This window comes from Saccoglossus kowalevskii, chromosome 15, assembly GCF_978046115.1.
Source record: "Saccoglossus kowalevskii chromosome 15, keSacKowa6.1, whole genome shotgun sequence".
Lineage (NCBI taxonomy): Eukaryota > Metazoa > Hemichordata > Enteropneusta > Harrimaniidae > Saccoglossus > Saccoglossus kowalevskii.
This window is the reverse complement of record NC_140655.1, coordinates 21,300,420-21,319,864: the sequence shown is the minus strand read 5'-3', so window position 1 is coordinate 21,319,864 and position 19,445 is coordinate 21,300,420. Positions and strand designations below refer to the sequence as shown.

Below are 19,445 nucleotides of genomic sequence, written 5' to 3'. Positions count from 1 at the left end.
ACAAGTCAATATAAAAGTACATGGGACAGGCAAGAGTTAAAGCGGGAGGGTGGTCACCTGCGCACGCGCGGGAATGGAGTCCCAAGCAATGATAACACACGCTAAAACGCAAAGGCTCATGGGTAGATGCTTGTTTGTAAACAATGACACGCTATGGTCATCTGACGCATGCGCGGGTGACGACTCAACCGCTTTAACCCTTACAATATAAAAGTACATGTACTTGGAACAGGCAAGATTAGAGTTAACATACCAATTAGTGCCAACAGGTGGTTTATCCAATGAACAACATAGCACCCTTGAAAATAGTTTAATAAAAAATTTTTCTCCTCTTGGATACACGCCTATGCCATTTTGCACAATAACGCCCTCTATTGATATACTGTAAAATGGTTAATTATTCACTGGGTTTTGATTTGGCTTATTTCGCTGACTGTAAAATTTCGCATAAAACAAATTATATAAATGATAAAACCGTGAATTTAAAACCCACTGAATATGCCTGAAATGGTAAATTAGTGAAATTTTAACCCAGTGAAATTAGTAATTTTACAGTAGTTTATACTGCTTTTGTAGGTGTTTTTCATAGAAGTACCAAACACAAATAAAAACAAAAGAAATGGTGCATGAGGGAATGACATTTCAGAAACAATTTTAGCCCATCATTTAAGAGTGCTATGCTGATTGTGTTTGAACTAGCGACTTACATTGCTAATGTCGATGATCGAAAATCTTCGTCAAACAACGTACTAACAACAAGGTAATTATCGCTTAGTTTCAAAATCTGATTATAAAGAATCACACACATTAAACACGTGTACAACATATACCTACATATTTTATTTTCACCAATCAGTATATCTACATGACATACATGTTTAAATATTCATAAATAACTGAACCAATTAAAATTTTATCACAAATCTACTAAATCTTTAATTATCAAAGAAAGCTTAGAAAGAACTCTCGTGTGCTGAGAGTATTGAAGACACTTTAAAAATTAATTCAAAATTACTTGTACATGAGATATTGATGGAAAAGCTGAAAACTAATTATGTAAATCAGGTAACTAATATGAACAGAACAGAACAAAAAAATTAGAGAATTAATATTAATCAAAATTAATCAGGTTTGTCTATTGTCCTAGAGCATTTATGTACCAAATTTTATTCAAATGTGATGATCAGTAATTGAGATATCAGTGTTAATAAATTATGTTAATTAGGTGATTAATAAGCATAAATATTTACCAAAAACTAATTGGGTTTCTGCATAGTTTTTTTTAAAGGTTTCATTAAAATCCAATTTGTGGTTCTTTATATATCAGTGGAACATTATGCAAATTAGGTAATTAATATCCAATTAAAACTAATCAGGTGTCTGCATAATCCTAGAAGATCTATGTAGCAAGTCTCATTGAAATATGATGATTACTACTTGAAATATCAAAAGCTGAAAATTAATTAATTATGCAAATTAGGTAATTAATATGTACTCATATTACCCTAAAAACTATCAGGTCTGTGCAGTGTCCTATGACATCTATGTACCAAGTGTCATTGAAATGTGATGATTACTACTTGAAATATAAAAAGCTGAAAATTAATTAATTATGCAAATTAGCTAATTAATATATACTGATATTACCCTAAAAACTATCAGGTTTGTGCAGTGTCCTATGACATCTATGTACCAAGTTTTATTGAAATGTGATGATTAGTACTTGAGATATCTGTGGAAAAGCAGAAAATTGATTAATCATTATGCAAATTAGGTAATTAATATTGCACAGATTTTTACCCAAAACTAATCAAATCTGCGCATTAGTTTGGAGCATCTGTGTGCCAATTTTCATCAAAATCCAATGAGTGGTTCTTTAGATATCAGTGGAACAGTCATGGAACAGCTAAAAATCAGCTAATTATCATGCAAATTAGGTAATTAATATGCATGGATTTTTACCAAAACCTAATCAAATCTGTGCATTGGCCCAGAGCATCTATGCACCAAGTTTCATCAAAAACTGATGTATGGTTCTTGAGATATTAGTGGAACAGACGGACACACACAGACACACAGACACACTAACTGCAAAGACTCCCTTTTTGTGCTTCGCACACGGGAGTCAAAAATGATGTCGTTTTCAGGGGAATAAATATATATGATTCTACAATAACATATACTCCACTGAACGGGTCTACGTATAAGTCATAAGCCATGTATAATTGTTAATTATAATTACATGCATTGTTTATATTTCCACTAAGTTAACAATAAGGAGTCAAGACGATTAAAATTTTGATTATGCATTTTGGTAGATTTACAATAAGAATAAAGAAATATTGACTCGAGAACTAAATTTCACTATTCCTTAAAGCGGGGGAGTCGTCACCTGCACATGCGTCAGATGACCATAGCGTGTCATTGTTTACAAACAAGTGTCTACCCGTGAGCCTTTGCATTTTTAGCGTATTGGGACTCAATTCCTGCATGTACGCAGGTGACAACCCTCTCGCTTTAAGTTGAAACCATCTAGTGACGCAGCACTTCTGTGATATCAAAATGATGCACAAGTAAAAACAATACTGTTTGACAACTGTAGTTCCTATATTTTTAAGAATCATGTGCAGGCGTTCATCATGAAAAAAGAAGTAAAATCTCTCCAAAACATAATCTTCATTAATGGAGACTGCAGGACATCAGGGTATTGACAATTTAAAAGGGTAATTAATAATTCAAGTCACCCAGTAATGTTGTAGAAGTGCTTCTTCACTAGACTGAAAGAATGGTGTATTTTTAAAGGGCGGTGGTCGTCGTGCCGTGTCCTGTATACAACGCATGTAAAATACATTGTTTATTTACATGAAATTCGAACACGTGCTGCGCAATGAACAACACGCTTTAAGTACAATTTTTCGGCAACCATTCACCTAAACACACAAACAAAAACTATGACAGTGCTCACTTTACTGTTAAAGTTGCATTCCTAATTTGTGCCCTGTGACCAACATTGTATAACCTCTCACTCTCACCCCTATGAGCATAAATAATGATAAATCTTGTACAACAAAATCCTGAGATCAAATTCAGAAGGCCCAATACTGTAAAATACTTTATTTTAGCTGGAATAAATTTAGGCTGAAAAGACTTTTTGGGTGTTTTGTATGGAATTTATTTTCACTGGTTTTTTACAAATGTTAAATATAGGAAAACAGGTATATTAGCTGGATTTTATTTTCAATGAATTATTCCTTCACCGAAAATTAATTCCAAGCGAAAATAAAGTATTCTACAATTAAGTCATTGTTGGTTTTATTATTTCACCATAAACTATGTTCACTGTCCTCCACCTGTAACTTCACATTTATTCTTCTTTCCTGAAAATATACATAAATTAAAAAAGTTACAAATAATGCAGAAACAACTTCTCAGGTGATGGTGTGATATATAAATATTTGAGAAAACTGTTTTTAGTGAATGTAACACAATAACTGTAAACAACAAGATGGTGAATTTGATGACTTACTGGTACAAACTGAAATGCTTTTTTCATTATAATACATCAAGGTGACTCAATACAGTTTCAAGAAAAACTTTGGATTTTTTTTTATATTTTGCAAATAGATTGCTTTTTGCTGCTATACAAGGTCATACGTGAGAAAAGAATTGATACAGAAATAGTTCAACACTTCAACTGGGTACAAGTTTTATTTTATTTTATTTAAGGCAGTTCTAGCCAAATTTCAAAATACTGAGCATATATGCAATGCATTATGGGAGAAAATTCCTTATTGTGTTATCATTAAACTAGATACTGTGAAATCCTTTATTTTAGCTGCAATTAATTTTCGCTGAAAAAACTTTTTGGGTGTTTTGTATGGAATTTATTTTCACTGATTTTTGGTGAGTTGAATGTAAAATATAGGAAAAAAGGTATATTCGCTGGATTTTATTTTCACTGAATCATTACCTACGCGAAAATAGCCAAAATTAATTCCAAGCGAAAATAAAGTATTTTACAGTACTCACTTCACTAAATGTTTTAACAGTATGAGGATTCATGTCATTAAAAACAAGTCATTGTCATTAACATAGTCCAGTTTTTAGTTACTGTGTCAATTAAAAACAATGACAGACTATAATTAAATGCTGCTGGAGTATTCAGCTTGTTTTAATGCGTTACCCGCCCACTTTGATCAAAATTATCCTGGTCATCTCCGAGAAAAAGCTGCTGACACGCTTGAGAATTAAAATAGCAAATTTTACATTCAAAATGACCACCAGTCGGCCATTTTTGTTCTGATCTTCAAATTAAAAAACGTATCTGTAATATATGACCAATATCTAAATATGTAAAGTTTTAATGAGATTGGTCAATGAGTGTCTGAGATATGACCCTGGACGGCAACGGCCCCAAAATTAATAGTCCCCAATTTAGCCATTTCTCATGAAATTGTTTGGTGATCCTAATTTCTTATACTTTCTTTCTTGTTTTACTAAATAGCGCATGAAATGTGAAGATGAAATAATATCTTTAATTCAGCATAAAGTAATGAAGTCATGCAAGACTGTTACATGCATTGTTTATTTTTTCACTACGTTAACAACAAGGTGCTTAAGGCAAGATTATTAAAATTTTGATTATGCATTTTGGTAATATGATTTACAATAAGAATAAAAGAATATCAACTAAAAAATTAAGTAGTATATGTAATACAACATTCCTTAAGTTGAACCCTCAAGTTGCGTAGTGCTTCTGTGATATTAAAATTATGCATGCGAGTTAAAGCAATACTGTTTGACTGTAGTAGATTAAAATCTCTCAAAAACATAATTAATCTTCATTTTTATGTGACCAATCACCTAAACGCAAATGAAAACTATCACAGAGCTCACTTTACTGATAAAGTTACATTCTTAATTTGTACCCTATGGTCTATAACCCCTCACTGACCCCTATAAGCATAAGTAATGATAAATCTTGTACAAAAAAATCTGAGATAAAATTTAGAGAAACCCTATAATAAATTAAATAAGTACAAAATGAAATTCATATTTGACTTGGTAAACACTATACCCCTTCAGTGTTAAAATATTTCATGATTTGTTGCCATACCAACTGAGTTGTCATGGTAATCACAATTATCAGTGCGATTTGGTCTGCATATAATACAAAGTGGGAATGCAACTTATCTCCAGTCTGTACTCCCTCTTATTACTTGTATAATAACTATTCTATGTACCCATTCAATGCAGTCATTGTCGATGTTATTATTTCACCATTAACTATGTTCACTGGTCTCCCTAGTTTGTATGACTTGTTACATGCTTCTGCTACCACAGACGCCATGATGCTCTCTTCAGCTGTCACTTCACATTTATTCTTCTCTCCTGAAAATGTATACAAATTAAAAAAAAAAAATGTTACAAATATTACAGTAACAACCAGATGCTGCGATATATAATCATTGGAAAGATTGTTTCAGTGAATGTAACACAATAACTACAAACTATTCGGAACAAGATGGCGGATTTGACGACTTACTGGTACAAACTGAAATGCTTTTTTCGTTATATTATATTAAGGTGACGCAATACATTCAATCAGAAAAAAATCTTTGCAATTTCTTTTTGGTAATGAAACGAGTATTTGTATCTATATTTTGAATGGGGTACGACAGTTTAAGTAATTTGCCCTATGCTAACACATGGGCGATAGAACGAGTTCACGAGAAAATGCCTGCGCATCCACTTTGAACCCACCACGTTCAAAAGTAAGCATGCAGTTATTTCCGCAAGATCCTAGCAGTATAAAATATTACATCCTCAAACACGACAATATTTGTGGGTATTTCCACTCTTAATAATGTGCTAGACATATTTGATGATGATTAATTTTGATGAAGTAGGGTAATCTCAATATTCCCCTCTCAAGGATCGCCATTATGACATTGAGCTATAAAAAAAGAAACATATATTTGAAATCAAATCGTTCATTCTTTGTGACAGTTGTTAAATCTGCACCTTTCACGCAATATCTCAAGATGAACGGAAAATCACCTATTTTAGTTATATCTTTTCTTTTCTCAGTTTTTTTGGTTGCATGAAACAATACAAACCTTTTACAACATCTATGAAATGATTCAATTCATGTTTATAGCTGTCATTATATCTTTCTGGGCAACTTTGATAAATAGGATTTTCCATCTTCCCTGAACCTCCTTTATGAATGGCCAGTTCACAAGGTCTACAGTTGTTGTTCTGTATCATGCCTTCACTTCCCAAAACCTAATACCGTAATTGGTAAAAGAAGAGAAGTGCCATTCATGAAATATTTTTTACAAGGCAGATGAAGAAATTCAAAATTGAATTAAAATATAGTTTCACCGTATAAAATTTGGAGGAAATTATGCACATAAATTTATTTTTATTGATGAAGTGTTTTCATTTTGTATACCATAATTGCTCAATTGAAAGTACATCACTATTAGAAGTACTCAAAAAACAAAAATTGTTATTTTTAAGAAAAATAATTAGGTAATATGTTGTTGGATGAATAAACATACCGGTAAGTATCATTTGATACAATGGTCAATGTAACACCAATCACAGAGAATTTCACAATTAACACGAAATATTTCTTTTAGTGTAACAAGAGTTAACACACTGTAGCGGTCATCACAGTGTAGCATCATTTATTTGCATTTTTTCCAAACCGTATGTGAATGTTTGATAGCAGTAATTGCTTCTTACTGATCAGCACTGTCGCCATCTGCTGTGACAGTGACATCGATTTATTTTTGATTTGGTTGACCTTTGATCGACTGTCGAACATTTTTGTCCCAAAAAATACCATTTGTAGTTAATATGCTAAATACTATGCCAATATTTAAACATAATCTTACTATGCTTTTCAGTGTTTGACAAAGTCCCTAAAAACATGACGAGGTCCTATGTCATTGACAATGACTGGTTTTTATCTTTGAATTTGATTGATTCGTTCTTGTCAACCATTCATCGCACAAAATCCTAAACATGAACAGGTTTGACAACCTATAAATCGTGATGGAACGCTTCTATGATATCAAAGTCACATATATGAATGAAAGCAAAATCATTCATATAGAGAACTGTGATTGGTTGTGCAGTCGTTCGTCACAAAAGGGAACAATTCATAAAAAAGTTGTATTACAGTAAAATACATATATACCTCCGTTCGTTGATCATACCCATAGGCCGCATATCGACTGACATCAATAGTCCCAAGGATACCAGACGGAAACTTCAATACAATAGAGAGAGTGTCCAGATCCCCTATCTCATGAATACTTTTATTAAATGCATGTCCCTGCGCATATACCATACAAGGTGCCTCGCCTGCGAGCCAACTCGTCAAGTCAATGTCATGAATGGCGCAGTCATGAAATATACCACCTATAGTAAACAGAAGAATGAAATATATATATACAATGATACAGTACATACCGGTACTTAAGGAATGATTGCAAATGTAGAAAATAATGGAATGCATTGAAATAATTGTACCACTTCATGGACTTGTGGTACATATAATAAGTATGACAAGCAGCCTGTCGGCTGAGATAGCTCCGCTGTTAGCAATGCACATTTCAATTAAAGAACTGAAGATAGCATTAGAAAATGAACTTGCTGTTTTCAACAAGAATTCGAAAATATCACTTTTTACCAAAAATGAAAAAAATCTTCATCAAAATTAGATAATTGAAGATATCACCACGAAATGAACAAATCTGAGAGAGGTTTACCTGAGGTACGTATATGTATAGTATCAAAGCAATCAGACTTGTGGTTTTCAAAAAGAAGTCGAAAATATCACTTTTCACCAAAAAAGACAAAAAAATTCATCAAAATTAGAGAATTGAAGATATAAGGAAATGAACAAATCTGAGAGAAGTCTGCCCAGGATACCTATACACCAAGTATCAAAGCAATAACAATCGGTTTTCAAGAAGAAGTCGAAAAAGTAAAAAGTTGACACGGATGACGATGGACAATCACTCATAAGATAAGCTCCGTTCGACCATGTCGACAGTGGAGCTAATAAAGGTAGATGTGAGGTAATTACCTGATGTTTTCAAGTATGACAAAGATGGAGGTGGAAAGTCACGACTTATTGTCTTAACATGTTGTATTTGTCCAATCTCTCCATTTCTGATCCTTGATTTCAAGGAACTTACTCCTGGATCAAATCTCCTGGGAATATTAAGGAAGATAATATTTTTACTTGATTGACCAATCATATCTAATATATATATATATATATACGTATATATATATAGCATAACACCTAAACACAGTATGTAAAAGATTAAGTTCAAGTACGCGACATTAACATTCACCTCCCCTGTGAATGGAGAAGGGTACTGTTATTTTAATAGCTCATTTGCATATTTCATTTGCATATCTGAATAATATACTGGTATGTTATAAAACTACATAAATTTTAACATACAACCTTAATAAGCATGACATTTAACTGCCAAGACTTCCATTGTATGCTAGTTTCACTCATGGAGTCAAAAATATTTCATTAAAATGACATTTTATACATATCATTTGCATATTTGGCGAGCACGCTATAAATAAAAAGTGTATTCGGGACAACATTCGGGCATCTTCAGTGCATCTTATCTGTGTCAAAAAACTGCTAAAATAGAGATCCAGGCAGTTAATACACCTTTCACGTCCTCTAGCGAAGTGACGCTCCTGTGTCGTCAAAACGACATAGATGCATTTCAAAATGACAGATGTGATTGGTTATGTAGTCGTACATCACTTAAATTATAGCGAACATCATTTTTCATTGTAGACGAACTACAGATCAAAAAAATATTGACCCAGTAAATACTTTTCTGTCCCAGTAGCTCTCCATCGCTAGAGAAAAAGGTGTATTAGCAAAAGTCTTGGTTCTGCACGTCCAATTCATTTGTACGATACCTGTTAAATGCACAAAACAAAACTCTATCGTGAGACCTGGCCTCGGCAAACAGACTTTTAATGCTATCTATGGATGGACTGATTGGTTTCTCGCACAACACATGTTTACCTAGACAAAGAAAAAATAAACACTGGATGATTTAGTATTAACATAATCTAAACATGATCATATTTTGCATAAACACAGATATTTTTCATCCCATGCCACTACATTCCCTGTATTGGAGGTCAATGCATTATGTAATGCTTAAGTTAGTATCTGTTTTTGATAACCTTCCCAATTCTAGTTTGTTACTTTTATGGTATATCCATTTATTAGGGATGAGGCAATCCTGAAATATGGTGCCACAGCCTTACAGAACATGAAAAGAAATACAATTTACTGGACAATAATGTTCAAATACCTTATATGGAATATATCACAAGAAGCATGAATAGAAAAAAAAAAAGTTTACCAACCTGCTTTCAAGGCGGCTCTGACTAACGATTCATGTGTCCAAGTCGGTGTGCAGATTATCACTGCGTTGACACTGAAAAACAAAATGATGTGCAACAATAAGTATTCCTTGATGGGTCATTAAATGCTTTTATCATATCCACAATGTACCTTGTATTGCCCGTTATTCTAACATTATGTGAAGTGCATACTCATATCAGGGCAATAATTTCCTGTATCAAAACAAAACATGTCATTTTAAATTAAGCTCTAGATTACACAAAGCCTGTTTTAAATAATTGTTCTTAATTTATTTTTTCATATTATTTCATAACTATGTTATAGCACTGTTTTATTATATTGTTTTCATTTCGTTTAAGTCAAATCGCAATTATATTAGCATTTTTATTGTTTTATATCGTTATCATTTTGTTAGCATTTTGAAATTATTTCATTATTTTATCATGTTTACATAATCTTTATTATTATAGATTAGTGTTATTTATTTTATTTTTTTAGCATTTTCAAACTTCATTACATCATTATGTAATATTTTTATTGTTATTTTAGCATTTTTATATTATTTAATTGTTAATTTACATGTTTATCTGTCTAATCATAGCATTTATTGCATGGCAAACACCTCCTCAGATTAACATACTGAAACTATGCATTTGTTGCATAAATACTGTAAAATACTTGTATTTGTTATTTATTTTTGCTATTTTCACTGGAGGAATGATTCAATGAAAATATTATCCGATGAATAAACCTTTTTTTCCTATATTTTTCATTCAACTGTGAAAGTGAAAATAAATTTCATACAAAACACCGCAAAATTCAGAGAAAATTAATTCCAGTTAAAAATATTTGTTCAGTATATTATTTTATTTATATCCCAGTGTATTTATACAGCATAAACATAAGCCTTATTTAGCTGCTTACGATTATAGCAAATTGACTGGTCAAAGATGCTTATAATAGATACAAATGTAGGTTATGTAGGATAATATACATATGCAGTGTATTGCATTGTCACCTTCGACAAAAGCAGTCAAAATTTAAATAGCATGTCCAGCTTTCCGGGATACAAGTTTGTTGCTATAGCAACACATCTTCCAGTGTCAGATTTTTAAAGTTGATGTTGCAGAGAGCTCATCATCTAGCAATACAAACAAGTTTGGGGGTTGAAACAGCAGCTGGAAACCAGTCTACCGAATGTCCTTGATTGATGTAAATATTTTAAAAAAAACATTGGTGGCTAATTTGTTTAATTATTTTACGGGACGTAATTTCCAGCTTTATTTGAAGTACTTCAGATATTTTAGTATAAAAAAAATATGTCTCATCTCAAAAAAAAAAGTGCTGCATTTAGATGTGAATAGATTCGTAAAATATGCGAGATAATAGAAAATCTTAGCTGGATTTTTGCCCAAGTACTTTGTATAGGTGTCTGTCAAAAATTAATGATTTACTGAGACAAATATGAACTGCCTTATTATATTCATTGTGTGACTACTGTAAAGTAAAAAACGCCCTCGAGAAATAACTATCATGTTGCAAGCTCTGCTTTGTATGCACATCAACTCAAATAGTTATAGTGATTGGAATGCATGTAAAGCATACAGAGTGCTTATATTGATTATTTGACATCTTGTTACCAAACGCTTCAGCGTGGTATTAAGAGTTTGTTTTCAGGGGTGGGTGATACCAAGGTGGGAAATGGATGCACATATGGGGTTAATTCCTTGAATTGCAATAGAGAGGGTTCAGGCTGAAATACAATATATAGTGTTTTCATGTTTCGTCTGATATTTCTGTGGTATTCTGCTGCTGTAAGTAATGCACGATTTATTCCGAAATTCAGTATGTTGTGTGCATTCCAGGGTTATTCGTTTATTGCTGAAAACACCCATATTTTTTAATGGCAGAGTAGAATAGTTTCACTCCCACTGGGAAATCTGCATTGTTGCTTGAATGAGAGCTAATTAAACACATTTTCCAGACCGGCGAAAGAGTATGCAACAGCCAATTTTAACAGCCTGTCACATGATTTTACTCTGAATGTCAACATGAAAAAGGCTAGTCCATTTCACGCAGGAGTAATTGGGAGTAGAATATGCGAGGGATAGTATCAACAGAGATGTGTATAGTGAAAAGTAATATCTATCCTTCTTTTGCATCTCTGAGCATTTCTGTTTTAGTATATTGGTTTGAAAATGTTGAACTTGCATGATTTGCAATGTGTTTTTTAACTGAAACTCCCCTATTGATCGAATCACGGGTTTGAACGAGAACGGCACACCACGTGATTCGTTTGAATACAATGCTGAAGGCAAACATGCGGTGCTACTGTGGTACTCCACTGACGGGATGACTTACGGTACTGCATGCTACAACTTCGCTTGTGATGTTGCTTGTTAGCCATGGATCAAATGAATCTTGATTACCAGTTAAAATGTTGCTCATTTGGCGTTGGTAATCTTTATTTGGAACTGAGTAACTTCCTGGTACTTCGTACTATGATAAAACTCAGTCAACATACATCAAGTTCTCTCAATCGTAGTATTCCATGTGATGTACACCTAATATGCCAAAAATGTTGCTGAACGATTTGAACTGGATAAAAATAGCAGACGAAAATTTGTTTACAAAATAAAAATACTTCGGTTGTCAATGAAAACAAGCCGGTAAAAAACAAGCAATATGTTTTCGGCTGTTACCATGGTAGGACATGAACTTGAAGCTAACGTCGGTTTATAACTAAAACCGGGCACCTTATACGAGGTTCGCAAAATAACATTCAGTCTTTAGAAGTCACTTTATTTTATTGCTAGGACGTGTTCAGCCGTTAAATGTATTATTTCCAACCGTTTTGCGATAGTATTTTCTAGATTGGAGGCAGCATTTACATTCTATTCAAAGTTCAAAGTTGCGTTGGGATTACGATTACGATAGTGCAACAATGTCGGCGCCGGTGATCTCTTACCAGTGCGCGACGTAAGAATAAAAGTGCCAGAATAAAAGGCATGATCATTTGGGCACTGCTATTACGAGACTGGTAGGAGGTAATAAATTTGGGACGAAAGTATTCAAAACAACAAAACAACAACAGATTTTGGCTGTTGCCATGGTAGCGGCGGGTCAGGATTGTTTTTCCAATTAGTGATGGTACGACCTGTCTGTCAAGTATGTACAAAATCAGCCAAGCCAAAAAAAAAAATCACAGAAGAGTTAAAAAGCTATTCCTGGTGAACAGTTACTATAACTTTGTGGTCAACTTTCTCATTAATGAAAAAAAGATATCAAAAATTCAAATAGTAACTTTGTGCCCACACTTAAGCCGAGTACATTGAGCTATGTCTGAGGTGTTGTATCACAGGGAGTTGGACAAACTTATGTATTTTAATAAATTATTGAATAAGGAAAGTGCAGACTATAAATGGGACTATTTATATTTACTAACAACTATAGAGAATGGTTCTTGTGCCAAACATAAAAAATAATAATTATTAGAGAGTTTAAGATTTGCGTACGTAACGAGAACGTAACGTGATGTTCTAATTTTGTTTGCGTTACGTTCTCTGGTGTCAGAAAACGATTAAGTACAACAGCCCACAACGGGAACGTAACTGAAACCAGAATCATGTCAATCCGTCTCTCATTGGGCAACAATAACTACCTAATAAAATTTGTTATGTCATTTTACGTCCGGAATCTGAATTAGTAGTTAGTTCACAGATATTTGACAGAGCTCTCACTATTTCCATCCACTCTGCTGAGGTCCCAGGCCTGTTTGCCCAATCCTCTTTCAGCAGATCAATATCATGCGTTTTCAGTGGGTATAAATATCAGCTAAAATACATCCAATATTTCTTATTTCATCATAAATATACAAAAACACTCTAATATAAAACATTTTATCAATGTCAATGAAAATTGTTCAAAATTGACAGCGAGAAAAGCTCTCGGAAATCAACTACGAGTCAGTCACCTTGACCACGTTCAAAACGACTGCCGAACGACCGGGCAACCGCGGACGTCATTGGTTCGCGCGGAGGTCATGCACAAAGCAGTGACGTATCCGTTCTCGTTCCGTTATCGTATGCGCATCTTAATGTCTGATAATGATAATCAAATATGGGACATATGTAATAATAACAGAACCCCACACCCTCCCCGTGGCTTCGCTCGTGAAAGTATGGCAGCAGGATACGCCGCATCACTCGTGAAAATAACTTCCATACGCAATGAAAGCCACGGAAAGGGTATGGGGTTCTGTCATAATACTTCATTATCACTGAAAACATTTTTCCCCTGAAATAAATTCCAGTTGAGCACTGATTAAATAAACTACCTCGTCTTTATGTCAACTTGAATTTATTCATTGCCTACATCAGTGACTTCAAAATATATGTTTCAATCCCAGGAATTTCACTCGCTGTTAATTGCATGGGAGTGCCAGTGAATTTCTGTTGTCATGTCAATTTCTTGCGATTACTCGGAACATGAAGCTGTAACCACAGACCGTCTAGGTGTTTTAACTACATACTGGTATAAGCACCGGTTAGGCAGGCTTGAACTATGCATGTGAAGCCAGCTGAGATGTATATTCAATCCCATAGATTTCTCATTGTTTGGTAACTATTTGCTGCAAATGCAACAAAAATCAATATAAAAATATTACCCACACCACATTCTACAGATTACTTGTTTTTTGTTAAGATTTTATTGGTAAATGTGTATCGGACTGTGCAACAACTCTCTCTATGAGTTGGCATTGAAACCCAGTCTACTATTCCCATTGGATTTGGGAGATAAATTACCAATGATATTATTACAAGATTGATTTACTTCATTGAACACATACAACAATGCATATTTCCACAGTGACCTTTGAATGTGTATCACCAGTGATCAATCAAGTAGAAACAGTCAAAATATTTTATCAGATTTTCTCAATTTTTACATGATATTTTAACACAGGACATCTGTTGTTCATACTAAGGGAAGATTTTATGCTGATGAATTAGGTGACCAAGTTTGATGAAGTTTGGAATAGAATTAGTAAAATTATTGTGCACACAATAACAATTATTAACAACGACGACGACAACAAAAACGACAACAGACATTTTCCCTTCAATATACCTTTTCCTTTCATCGTTGATGATACGGGCAAGATAAATACGTCTGAAAAAGGATCATGACCTTACTTATTCAAGCCAAACAACTTGTTATCTTGTGACTTAGTTACGTTGTTGAAAACATTGTACTAGTTTTTCTATTTTAATAAATTTCATCTGCATGTTATTTGGGTACTCTAATATATATATTTATACTCGCCTAAATGCATTTTCTATCATGCCCATAAGTGCACAGAAAAATGATGTTCACGTTTTTGTCCAGGGACATGGGAAAACATTCTTAGAACATAATCTGTTGTTCATGTGAGCATGAAAGGCTTGCATGACAGACATACAGACACAGTCAAACAATGACATGCCAGAATGATGAAGGCTGAGGCTTACCTGTCATCCCGCCACACTTGATCAATCTCCTTGCTTTTAATAACAGTTGTTGATGTGAGAGAATAATTTTGCACAACTTGATTGGCTCGAACCACATCTTCTTCCACAATCCAACTAAGCTGGACACGATAGTCTGCAAATATATTTCTAAAGTGGAACTGACCAGCTCTACCAAACCCAATAAGAGCCAAATTCACTTTTGTCAAATGTTTTGTCTCGTTCATAATGGTTTCTTCGTCCAGTGATAGTTTCTAAGCAGTAGTCGTAAAGAGATAGTTGCTGGCAATGTTGGTTCGATCATATAACAGGGCTGAGCAAAGTCCACGGATATGACCTGGTTCACCAAAGCAATCTGATTAGAAGCTTTATACAGTTCGTAAACAAGGAAGCGCAAACACAGGGCTACAACCACAATATAAAAACTGTTTTGGATTTGTATTGCACCGTGTTTCTATGAATACCGTATAGCGTTCTATAAATACCATATAACATTTTATAAATTTAAAATAGCTGGTAAATTCCAATTGATCAATCCATAAATAGTGTTTGACATCATAGTAAATATACATTAATATTAATAAGTAAGTTTCCTTTGTCGAATCAGCAAAGGAATTTGAATACTAGTAAGGGGGTGGCTGCAGTCACTTGGAGTAGGGGTGGGGGGTGGGTGGGAGTCGATACAATACAGTGATGTTATATAAGTATAAAGTATTCATTGTGTTGATTTCTCCCATTAAAAAATATAGCACCAAAATGACAGTTCCTGGTGAATTGGGCAGAAATCTTATTTCTGCAAAATTCAGTAAATGCAAGTGCTATCCATCCATCACTTTAAATTCGTTTTGATAAAATCACTAGATAACATGACAGATACTAACGAACACAGATATACTACAGTACCAGTTATATACATCACCATAGCTTCATATGCATTGCAAGTGACTAACAAGTAAAACATTTACAAAAATACTCAATTAACAAGTAAAAATAAAGCCTGTTAAAATTGCTGCCGAGTAGTTTTCATTAATGTATTTAGTCATTAACTTACCATAGGATACATACTTATTATACAACTGTTGATGTTTCATGCAATTTTAACATTGTTCCTTTTAAACCACATTCGCTTGGTCTGATTTATCATGCTTTTTCATGCTTACACAAACAGGATATCTTTGATATTTTATTCCCTACAAGGAATTTAATGGATATTGCACATATGATATTTTGCGTCTAATGACCGTGACAGGCCCCTATTATCTTTTATACATTTATTGAATAAGTCTTTTAAAGTAGAGTAAATGTGAGGGGTCTTTTTTAATATGAGGCCCGTTTTACGCATTCGCCAAAGCTCATTTCCACTTTACATTGCCCAAAATATATATGAATAGCCAGCACATTTTCACAAAATTAGTTGCCAGATATAAATAACTCCTTTGATGTCTGAAGGGCAGCATGTTCATGAATAGACACTATAGAATACTGCAAAATACTTTATTTTCACCTGGAATTAATTTTCACTATTTTCGCTGTGAAGGAATGATTCAGTGAAAATAAAATCCAGCGAATATAGGTTTTTCCTATATTTTACATTCAACTCAAAAATCAGTGAAAATAAATTCCATACAAAACACAAAAGTGAACCAGTCAGTGAAGTAGACCAGGACAAATTCACAAGATGATCCGTGGTACATCGTGGCCATTTCACAATGTAATCTCATCCTTACAATTAATTTAATAACAAATTAGTATATTAGTCTTATTTTTAATTCGCTGTTAACATAACTCTGTACTATGGTATTGGTGATATATAAATTGGATGCCATAGGATGGTACTTGATGGCCAACCAACCTAATCAAATATGTATTTTGCATTGTACGAGTGCAAAATAAGTTATTAGGAAATTAGGATATTAGTACCAGCTGTTTTATACGCATGCGCATTGGCCGATCCTGTCAAATGTTGTCATCTGTTTTGGGCGTGTCTGGTCGATGTGAAATTGCTTCAGCCATTGGGTAACGGAATGAAAATGAATTTGCGCAGTTTTACCAACATAGTAAACCAAACTTAGAACTCGCGATACTGGTGCAGACGACTATGGTCGAACAACTATGAGAAATAAAAGGCGGGACTTTGGTGTTGCACATTTAGCACAGAAATAAAAAAGACACGCCCACATTTGGACAACCAATCATTTTATTATTGGTCACGATCTGCACGTCCTTTGTAAACACCACGTGCACGATGTGCCGCCATCCAATGGTGGAATGAGCGGCTTCCTTTGTGCACAATCAGCGTCAACTTCATGAGAGAAACACAACGCACTTGTTAAGCCAGACCGTCTGGTGGCACCCAACTATTTCATCAATAACCAAATATACTATTATCCTGTTCCCGAATTGAACATTTGTTTATTTGGAGTAATTTCTAATTCTACGCCAGGTACTTAGTAATTAATGATTCCATGTATTTATTTGGCCGTTATTTGACAGACGTAAAATGCCATAATGTTAATTCGCGAAAATTTAAACACACTGATACTGATAATGAATTACAAATTTGCCAAAAAATACTGAATTTGCTATCCCATGGAAATAATTGAAATCAAAATATTTGGCAATATATTAAGTTTTGCGTTGCATGCATACGATTGAAATATCATATAAAATGGACCTAATATACTAATGTTTTATTTATTTAATTGTAAGATCGAGATTACATCATGGAATGGCCACGATGTACCGATGTAAATATTACTAATGAATGTTGTGTTGTGGTCTAATTTAATAACACAAAAATGTTCTCAGTATTTTTTTTCTAAGGTTATACAATTGTTTTTCTTTTTTTGTTTTGTGACGTATGTATGACCATTTTTATATTCTTCGGGAAATATTATGAGTTAATAAATATTATTCCAATGTCAATAAATAAATAAATAAATGAATGAATGAATGAATGAATGAATGAATGAATGAATGAATGAATAAATACTTCAGTTGAAATAAACAGATTCAGATTACATTTTGTTCAATACGACTATGCCAGAACGGTTGTTAGCCTAGAAATTATCTGTGGTGAACATGACATCTGGGATTAAACGATTGGTTCACCTCACCGTTCGAGAAGAAAGTATGCAGGGCTCTTAACTTGTGCAATAAATATGAGCTTTAAATTTGCTGCATTTTTTCACGAACTCTAAAACTCTTCGTTGTGCATTTCATGTAAATAAAATACTAGATATTAACACTTCGAATATCACCGCCCGTATGCACAGCCCCGTTGTTGAGGAACTGTGTCATTTTCCACAACCGAAACGTCTAGAAATCTAAAAGGTTAAAGGTTAAATATATCCACAGCGCCGTTCTATACAGTAAAACAAACTCCCGCTTTCATGAAACCCGATGTGAACACGTCAGATGCCGTTTCACATGTCCACTTTCCGTCTAGCCCACTTCACCCATTTGTTCACTTCAAAACTGGTCCTACCTTGTGAACGGTTACTGCTCAGACCACAGGCTGGCTCAGACTACTATAGAACAGATCGGCAACGCAGCTGTTCCTTTGGTCAAATACGGGGAGGGGGAGTCGTCACCTGCGCATGCGTCAGATGGCCATAGCGTGTCAGTGTTTACAAACAAGTGTCTACCCACGAGCCTTTGCGTTTTAGCGTGTGTTGTTCATTCTCCTTCCCAGAGTTCCTTGCGGTTAGATCACCGAAAGTATCTCTGCAATCTCCCAGGTTCGCTGATTTCCGGCGTCCTTTGCGAATGGCAGGTACGCCATGACACTTGAGGCGGGAACCAGCCAATCTCCCAGGCAGAGCAAGGGCGTTTATGCAAAAGTGTTGGTTCAGCGATACATTCTGCTTCAAAAGATTTAAAAAATAATTGGAATCAAATACTAAAAAAAGTAAAACTCAGACTATCTGAGTTTTATATTCAAAGATGGAGAGAAGAACTAAATTTCAGTGAAACCAATGAAAATAGGGGAACAAAACTGAGAACATACAAACTATTCAAAGTAAGCTATAATATGGAAAATTATTTGCAAAACATTTCAAATTTCAGCCTCAGCAAAATGCTTTCAAAATTCCGTCTGAGTGACCACAACTTAGAAATAGAATTAGGTAGAAGAACAAAGCCCAAAATAGAATTAGAAAATAGACACTGTAATAAATGTAACACTAAAGCATTAGGAGATGAAAAACATTTCCTGCTATTTTGTACTGGCTATATAGAACAAAGAAAAAAACTGTTTGATGAGTGTTCAATAAATATTTACACAATGGATGTGAATTCCATATTTAAAAAGATTATGGAGAATAATATAGCTTTAGCAAAATACTTAAAGAGCACAATTTTTAAAACCACAGAAAGTAATTAATTTATTTTTTTCTTTTATTTTACTAACATTTTATTTTTATCTCTTATGTATTGTATGTATTTATGTTCCTTACCATACAAAAACCCTCTGAAGGTTTTTTAGTAGTGTAATAAAGTTATTA

General features: G+C 33.8%; 1 protein-coding gene across 1 annotated transcript; it reads right to left on the bottom strand.

Annotated features, from left to right (window-relative positions):
• Nucleotides 1-818: 818 nt before the first annotated feature.
• On the bottom strand, nt 819-18,521 carry LOC100370942 (uncharacterized). Its single transcript, XM_085490552.1, has 9 exons — nt 18,428-18,521; nt 14,944-15,277; nt 9,436-9,506; nt 8,977-9,085; nt 8,105-8,232; nt 7,211-7,434; nt 6,120-6,288; nt 5,244-5,391; nt 819-3,377 (listed from the first exon to the last, which is right to left on the bottom strand). The coding sequence occupies exons 2-9, from the start codon at nt 15,165-15,167 to the stop codon at nt 3,365-3,367; spliced, it is 1,086 nt and encodes a 361-aa protein (XP_085346678.1). The 5' UTR covers nt 15,168-15,277; nt 18,428-18,521; the 3' UTR covers nt 819-3,364.
• Nucleotides 18,522-19,445: the final 924 nt, after the last annotated feature.

What these genes read in the sequence shown, in the direction of transcription:
- LOC100370942 (XM_085490552.1), bottom strand. Translation starts at nt 15,167, where the DNA reads ATGAACGAGACAAAACATTTGACAAAAGTGAATTTGGCTCTTATTGGG. An exon ending in CAAGTGTGGCGGGATGACAG is followed by an intron (nt 9,507 to 14,943) that starts GTAAGCCTCAGC and finishes TTTGTTTTTCAG; the next exon opens with TGTCAACGCAGTGATAATCT. An exon ending in GGTATGATCAACGAACGGAG is followed by an intron (nt 6,289 to 7,210) that starts GTATATATGTAT and finishes TTACGGTATTAG; the next exon opens with GTTTTGGGAAGTGAAGGCAT.